This window comes from Micromesistius poutassou (assembly GCF_964030765.1).
Source record: "Micromesistius poutassou genome assembly, chromosome: 10".
In the NCBI taxonomy this organism is placed as follows: Eukaryota; Metazoa; Chordata; class Actinopteri; order Gadiformes; family Gadidae; genus Micromesistius; species Micromesistius poutassou.
The window spans coordinates 8,865,138-8,873,394 of record NC_140280.1 but is presented as its reverse complement, the minus strand read 5'-3'; the positions used below and the strand labels follow the sequence as shown (position 1 = coordinate 8,873,394).

The following is an 8,257-nucleotide window of genomic DNA, read 5'->3' as shown; positions in this document are numbered from 1 at the left end:
TATATAAAATTATATAAAAAATAATAATATAAAAATAAAAAATAAAAAAAATAGAAAAAAAATAATGATAAAAAAAATCTAAGAAAAAATTATATTAAAAAAAATTAGATTTTTTTTTTTTTTTCAGTCAGTTCGGCCGCGGCGCAATGAATGAATAAAGAACGTAGTTACTACTTTACAAACTCATTGATGAGCAACATTTAGAAAAACATGTACTTTTAATTCAGCCTTAGGTGAAATCTAAGCGTAGTGTGTAGTGAATGCATGTTGATGATGATACACTCCTTATAGGGGGTAACTACATTGGCACGACACCGGCTTCCTCCATCTTCTGCGCCAGCTTTTTAAATAAATTGCCTATCCGAAGTGAGTTGACAGCTGTCTACTGAAAACATCTTTCTTCCACCGGAGCAGCCCCTCCGCCGCCCGTCCGTATACGGCATTCCCCGCCGCATCGCAAGGAATGAATAAAGATCGTAAACACCTCGGGAGACAAAAACATTTATTTTGACAGATGTGCCCGAAGTTAGGCCTACTACTTTAGGCCTACTACTTTTTTGCTTGGGAACGTTCCTAACTGAGTGAAAGGACCTGAACGTTTCTAAGTGGTAGTCATGATAAGAGCTATTGAGATATGCCAAGGAAAGGTGCTTCAATGGTGCCTTTCTTGTCTCCTTTAGGGTACGGACCGTCCTTTAGTAGGCTAATAACTAGCGATTTAGAGGGGATGCATCATTAAACGTTAAATATGAATACAAGACAACGGGAAGATAAAGGTTTGCAATCATTGTAAGGTGAATGGTTGAATATAGTTTCTACCTCCCATCTGTGAGACCCAATCGATACAAGTCTTTCGACATTTTGAGGCATCCAGGAATGGAGACACGTGTTACACCCTTTCTGTGGAACGTAGCAGGAATGCAGAGGTGTTTCCTTGTGCGGCAAAAATGCGACAATAAAAAAGACAGATGCTTTGAGCGCTCAATCGGTTGCCAGGTAGTCCACCACTCCAATAATGTCTGGCTGCAGCCTGTAGGACATGGACATCAACATCCAACTGCTACCGTCAAAGTCGTTTTACGCCAGCGATGATGTTTATTAAATGATGTCCCTTTCAGGGTTAGGGTAGTAGTGGTTAGGGTTAGGGATAGGTTAGTAGTGGTTAGGGTTAGGGATAGGGTAGTAGTGGTTAGGGTTAGGGATTGAAAGAAGAGATTGAAACTTTCCACGCCCGTGAACCACGCTTTGCGACTGGACGTGAGTGAGTGACGGTAGCACTTGGACGTTGGATGTCCATGTCCTACAGGCTGCAGCGAGACCTTACTCCACCGTTTCCCCAAAACTCACTCGCCTGGCTGTTGGACTTAAGGAGTCCAAACTCAACCCGCTCCGGGCAAGTCCACAAAACCCCCTGATGAATGCTGATGGAGGAAGGTCTAGCTTTTGAGGAATTTAGGCCACTGTTTTACAATTTGAAAAACCTACTTGCCTGTCATTAATGTGCCCATGACAAAAATGGTATTCAACGCGTTTGTTTCTCACTATGAATTCATGTTATTTCCTCATTCTATAGGAAAATGGATGCACCACATGCTACATGAGGGACTCCACCAATCTGCGTTTATCTTGGCTAAATGCCTTTTGGTTGTGTTACTCTTCCGTCTAGTGGTGGTTTGACCACATTGTCGTCAAATCGACCATATGCAGAATGGATCATACAGGGTGTGGGTTTGTTGTCCGATTGCGCTTTACATATCTGTGTAAATGTGTACAAAATATTCCTTTGGGACGTCACAATGATGGCAGATGAACTCCGGCCTCACATCTGATCCGGCCTACCTTACCTCCAGCTAGTGGACTGTCCTGCAATGCACCGTCACATGGATGTATTGCGATGTAGCTCAAAATGGCTAGTCATCCTCCTGATCCCTCGCCTACATAACACGCTACTCAATGTGCGGTGGAAGTTATAGGACACAATAATAGGATTCCCCCCGGATTTTTTGTACGATGCACATGTTTTAATAGTCTTTCCAAGCATCTATTATGGTTATTAGTAACAGTTTGTGCTATATGTATGACAGTCCGAGTCCCAGAGCCATAACAATAAAAGATCAATCCGTATGGTTCCAGATTTATAACAAGCATTATAAATTGGTTTGAATTAGGCCTATTATTAGTAGTTCGGTTTCTATTGCGATTTAAATGGAACTGTTTTGCATAAATACCAAGTCCTCCCCAGTGCTGGATCACTAGACCCATTGTGCTTCAGAGTTGTACCTTTAAAGGAATTTAAAAACAATAACACAATTTGTATGAAACCACATCAACTATTTCAGATAAAAGTCTGGGATTTCAGGCAGTCGTCCTTCTCACTGGAAAGCTGCATGCTGGATTCATAGTTCAAATCATACACAAAGATGTGAGCTTCATCTGTAATCTCTATTCAGTCAGCATATTGTCCAACACTAACAAATTAACCATCCTCGCTTTTAAACCAACCTATTCCTTTCCATGGGTGTAATGTCAGTGGTCAAGTAAAGGTTATCTATAATGCTATATCAAAAATACAAGATATCTCTTTGGAATAATTAAATGTGTTCAGGGGTTATGCAATGAGGAGGGGCGAGGTGAACCAAAAGTATCTAGGTTTAGATTGCAGTGTTTAATCAAGATTATTTTTTCATTTAGCTTTGAAGTCCATGTTCTTAAATGCATCCTTAATTAATTTATCTGCATGAAGAGATGCCCAGAGAATCAGAATCAAATCTCTTAAAAAGTGACAATTCAGGGGACTATGCTTTGATACTTGATGAGCAAAATTAGCAAGGCACCGACACGAGGGCAACAGGCCAGGGCAACAGAAGCATCAAGGGTTTCCATGGCTACTACTTCTGTACTGGTTCACACACTGGGATCTATGGGGAAGGACACACTATGCATACAATAACTGGATTTCTATCAGACAAACAAGTAAATGTAAATGTACAATGATAAGACAGCACAGAACACAGGCAACCGTTTGTGTCTGTGTGTTTGTGTATGGAGAGGGGTGGGGGGGGCAGAAGTGGAACATCAATTGTCATATTGAGTTATAATATGGGCATTTTATTATCTAATATGTTGCCCAAATATGATGGGCAAGTTCACAATGCATTCGGAACCAGTTCCCGACTCCTACCAGCCCACACACACACACACACACACCTTGGTGGAATGTGTACTATACTTAGGATGCACATGCACTGACCAGGTAGGCAGTCAAGACGGATCATATCTCTCCTTGTTGTGTTTCTTACAGCAGCCTTTCCAGACGCTATCCATACCCCAGGTGTTCTTCATTCTTCATGACGCTCAGTGGGCCTAGCCACCCTGATCTCAGAGAACAGTCAGATATTTACAAGTGGTAACACTGATCTGATTCTTAATGTGTGTGTGGGCAGAAGCATGGCTTTATCTTGATGCGCTTAGATCTAAATTGAATCACGATCATAGGTTATCTGTATGGACATTTTGTACAATCAATTCTATTCACTTCTATGGGGCTGGAATGTGGAGGTGCAGGGGTTGGTGGAGGGAGTCACGGACCTCCAGGTGTTCCTGTACAGCAGGTGAGATATAATTTGAAGCAGGAGATGATGTACCGGGTTCTTTGTCTGGTCAGGGCTGCTGTTCACAGTCATGCAGGCCGTGTACCAAACACCGGCCATGGAAACATGAAGTCAGTCTTTACTAAGAGACCTCATGAAGGCTGGGTCCCTGGGCTCCGCGAACCCTCCTTCAGCCAAGGTGGACATAAGGGGCCCTTTTAGTGTAATGGTCTCCATCAAAACCCCACAGGAGCTCCTCAGTAGCATGTCCACGTTTCTGGAACCCTGCCCCCCACCCCCCCAAAAAAACAACATCAACAGCACTCCACCCGTTTCTACTTTTCACAGAGCAGACTGAGCTCTAGGGGTCCATCCTCCTGGACGTAAAGTACATCATGGTGGAGTGGTCCTGATGAGGGGTGGGGGGGGGGGGGCGGGGGGCGGGGGTTGGGCGGCGATCGGGGATCAGCAGAGGCAGCGGCGGTCTCCCTTGGTGACCTCCTCGGAGGAGTGCACCGTGTTGGGCACCAGGCCGCTCTTCACGCCCTCCCAGCCCTCCTGGATCTGGATGTCCCCCCGGCCCACCAGCTCAAAGATGTCCCGCGTCAGGTCCACGAACGCCTGGGACACAAGAACAGACACAGACACAGCCGGGCCGGTCAGAAGGACCAACGCAACCGTCACAGGGTTAGAGGTCCTGGTCCGGCCGTCTGGGGACGGTGCTGACCATAGAACAAACACGTTATTTACAGGTGAAGTGTATATGGTAAATGGACAGCAATTTATATAGCGCTTTTATCCAAAGCGCTTTACAATATTGCCTGACATTCACCCATTCACGCACACATTCACACACCGACGGTGGAGTCAACCATGCAAGGTGACAGCCAGCTCGTCGGGAGCAGTTAGGGGTTAGGGGCCTTGCTCGGGGACGACCTCGACACTCAAGCTAGGAGGAGCTAGAATGAAGAACCCCTGGACTCACCTTCTCCACGTTGATGGCGTCCCGCGCTGACGTCTCCACGTAGTGCATGCCATAGACGCCGGCCAGCTTCTCCGCCTCCTGCCGGGTCACCTGCCGCTGGGCCTCCAGGTCGCACTTGTGGCCCACCAGCAGGAAGACGATGTTGTGCGGCTGGACGTGGCTCTTGGCCTCCTCCAACCAGTCGTGGATGTTCTGGAAGGAGCGGCGGTTGGTGATGTCGAAGAGCAGGAGCCCGCCCACCGAGTTACGGTAGTAGGCCCTGGTGATGGACCTGAGCAGGAGACAACGGAGCAACAACCACAACACACACACACACACACACTGGTGTGATATCTACTGGAAGACACAACCAGAGGGTTCCTTCTCAAGTGGTTTCCATGGTTTCAGTGGAAGACACTTTATTTGCTACTATGCTAGTGATCATCCCCACCCCTCTATGTGTGTGAGGTAATGGCTTTCAGAGTCACAACAGGGTTAATGAGTTAATGAGTCCCTTTATGACTCACCTCAAGGTCTTAGATCTACCTAAAGAATGATCAAAGACCAAAGGTGATCTTTGAGTAAAAGAGTCAAAGTGCAGCAGCAAAGTAGGAAACCAACAGCAAAAGCATTCTAAAGCAGTTCCTCTTGTGTCATTATCTCCACATCAAAAATGTGAAACAGGTTTGGCAGGCGTTATAGTCAAGATGGGTTTGCTGTCTTTACAAAACCAAAAAAACACATCTCACTCGTGTAGCTTACCGAAACCTCTCCTGCCCGGCGGTGTCCCAGATCTGCAGCTTGATTCTCTTCCCAGGCTCGATCTCCACCAGGCGGGAGAAGAAGTCGACCCCCACGGTGGGGTCGGACACCTGCGCAAAGCGACCCTCGGTGAACCTCCGGATCAGACACGACTTGCCAACGGTGGAGTCTCCGATCACGATCAGGCGGAACTGGTAAAGCCATATGGTCTCCATAACTCACCGGGTCTGCGTGTTATATAACGAGAAGACAGGCGATACTTTGTTAAAACGAGTACAGGAGTAAAGGAGTTCTGATGACGTGGTGGTGGTGCAGCCACCAACACGACGCCGGTCGACAGGCGACAACACCACCCTGGATCAACCTGCTGGCGGTGTGCTGCCCACACGGCACGACGCTTCGAGACGAGTGGATTCATTATGATCCATTTTGCGCACCATAGCACCATGTGCGTGTCGTCTCATGCCAGGCTGCTCGTCGGGACTCGACGCCCAGTTTACTGCCCACAATGTTTACTGGGTTGACGTGAAATCGGAGCAGGTTGAAGCCACTCCTCTCCAACCCGATCAACAGCAGCCCCCATGTGGACCCGAAAGTGGTCGTGTAGAAATAAGACCCCAACCGACTCCCCAATAAAGCACCACTAGATCACTTGACACAAATCCGTTGTCACGACAAATACAAACAGTTAAAGTTTAAATCGAATTGTGTGCCACACGGTCAGCGTTCACATGTCCGACAGGTGTAGCCTAGCTTCTCCTTCAAATAACGAAACAAAAACTAAACTGCACTACAGCTAGGGTTTCGCACTCGATGTCTCTTTCTACATTTAGCCTAGATTAATGTACATGAACCCACCTTGCTTCGTGTACGATACAGCTTATTTATCAGTCCTTGGAAAAAACAATCCCCATTGTAACACTTTCGCCTTTGTACGGGGATGCTCTTGCTGTAGCGATTAATTCATCCACCGGGGAATCACAGACGATTAACAGCCTATCAATATGTTGATCGCGAAAAGGGGAAGGACCTTTGTTTCGAATTGACGCTTTAAAGGCGTATAGTTCCCTGCTATTTACGTGAGATTCTGCTGATGAAATGGCAGCGGTTGAAGAAGAAAAACATCCAGCATCACACATCTCCTGACTGGCCCAGCCTCATCATCAGTACCACTACCGTAACGACCACCACAGGAGCGCAATGGACAATAATAAAAGCCCCTGCGCATTTTCAGATAGGAGGTGGCATGGAGGACGAATAACGTATATGAGTGTTGGCAATTTCTTCATTTGGCTAAATCATTGGTCTTCTCGGATTAGCTAGAGATAAAACATTTTTTTTACTATTTTTTTTACTAATGTGTTTGTTTGGGGAGAACCAGGCTTCACTCATCATGGAAACTTTGAGTGCAAACGACTCTGAACCCTAGGTGACGATTTAGCCAAATTATTTAAGTGACAGTTTTCTAGTTGAATGCTAAATAATAATTCTAACTATGCAACATGAGCATTTGTTTAAACCCTTACCCTGGTAAGTGGGGGTAATTGCCAGGGTAAAACGTCTTCATCCAGCGATACGTCCATCAGATCTTCTCCCAGCAGCAGCGCGATTAAAGAGCTCAAAGTTCCTCAACGGGAAACAGCACGTGATCTGGCTGTTTGTCAAACTCATTCAACTAACTCATCGATATAATTTAAACTGTGATGATACTGTGTGTGTGTGTGTGTGTGTGTGTGTGTGTGTGTGTGTGTGTGTGTGTGTGTGTGTGTGTGTGTGTGTGTGTGTGCTTTTGTGTTTGTTTGAGTGTTTGCATGTGTGCACGCACGTGTGTGTGTGTGTGTGTGTGTGTGTGTGTGTGTGTGTGTGTGTGTGTGTGTGTGTGTTTGTGTTTGCATGTTTAAGTGACTGTGTATACAGTGTATTTGTGTGGGTTTTGTGCTTTTGCATGTGTGTGCATGTGTGGAGGTGTATGTATGTGTGTGTATAGTCTCACATATCAGACAGTACGTTAATGACCTGCCATAACAAAGTGGGACTTGTCATGAACCTGCAGCACAGCAGGCCTGAGCCCCCCAGAAACGAGGTGCCTGGAAACCAGAGCAGCTGAAGGGCTCAGTTAGCCCTGTGACTCACTGCAGCCTGGACATCAGTGTTTTCCTCTCTTTCCTCTCTGCACTCTAGTTCTGTACTCTAGATTGGCCTTCTCCACCCCCCCCCCCCCCCCCCTCTCTCTCTCTCTCTCTCTCTATATATATATATATATATATATATATATTGATAGAGAGGTAGATGGATGACCAGGACTTCAAGGTCAGACCAGGGCATCCCCGGTACTGCTATGGATACACGCGCTCTAGTGGCCTTCTGTATATTCTACACTGAATACTGTTAATAATGTACACACACACACACACACACACACACACACACACACACACATTTATCACACACACATTTTTCATGAAAATAACAAATTACCTTATATATCATAGCACACAAGGTCAGACTCATAAACATGGAGTCTTTATGAGTCTGTCTTTCTCTCTCTCTCTCTCTCTCTCTCTCTCTCTCTCTCTCTCTCTCTCCTGCACTCCTATGCTATCTCTCTTGCACCTTCTCAGCCTCCCTCTCTATCATGCCCTACTCAGCACTGCCCCCCTCACCTGCTCCTTTATGCATTGGATGCCCTATAATGCAGAGAAATAAGGAGCCATCCTTCAACTACAATTGGAGAAAGGTATATGGACTCAACTGCGGTCTGCAGTGGCAGCATCTGATGGATTAGGTGGTGGCATATAGGAGGTTGGCTGGATTCATCCCTCTGCTGTGTATGCTGGGTATTTTCATCTTAGTGAATAGCATTAAATATAATGGAATAGTCTTTATTTGTAAGTGCCATCCTTAACAGCAGATGTTACATAGACACCTGATCATAGAGGAA

At 45.9% G+C, this 8,257-nt stretch overlaps 1 protein-coding gene across 2 annotated transcripts; it reads right to left on the bottom strand.

Annotated features, from left to right (window-relative positions):
• Positions 1 to 2,055: 2,055 nt before the first annotated feature.
• LOC311354166 (ras-related protein Rab-39B-like) lies at positions 2,056 to 6,313 on the bottom strand. 2 transcript variants are annotated; one of them, XM_084473962.1, is made up of 4 exons: positions 6,175 to 6,313; positions 5,317 to 5,543; positions 4,576 to 4,846; positions 2,056 to 4,211 (listed from the first exon to the last, which is right to left on the bottom strand). In XM_084473962.1, the coding sequence occupies exons 2-4, from the start codon at positions 5,529 to 5,531 to the stop codon at positions 4,056 to 4,058; spliced, it is 642 nt and encodes a 213-aa protein (XP_084330088.1). In that variant the 5' UTR covers positions 5,532 to 5,543; positions 6,175 to 6,313; the 3' UTR covers positions 2,056 to 4,055. The 2 variants fall into 2 exon arrangements, with proteins under 2 accessions (XP_084330088.1, XP_084330089.1); XM_084473963.1 differs by lacking the exon at positions 6,175 to 6,313 and adding an exon at positions 5,754 to 6,031.
• Positions 6,314 to 8,257: the final 1,944 nt, after the last annotated feature.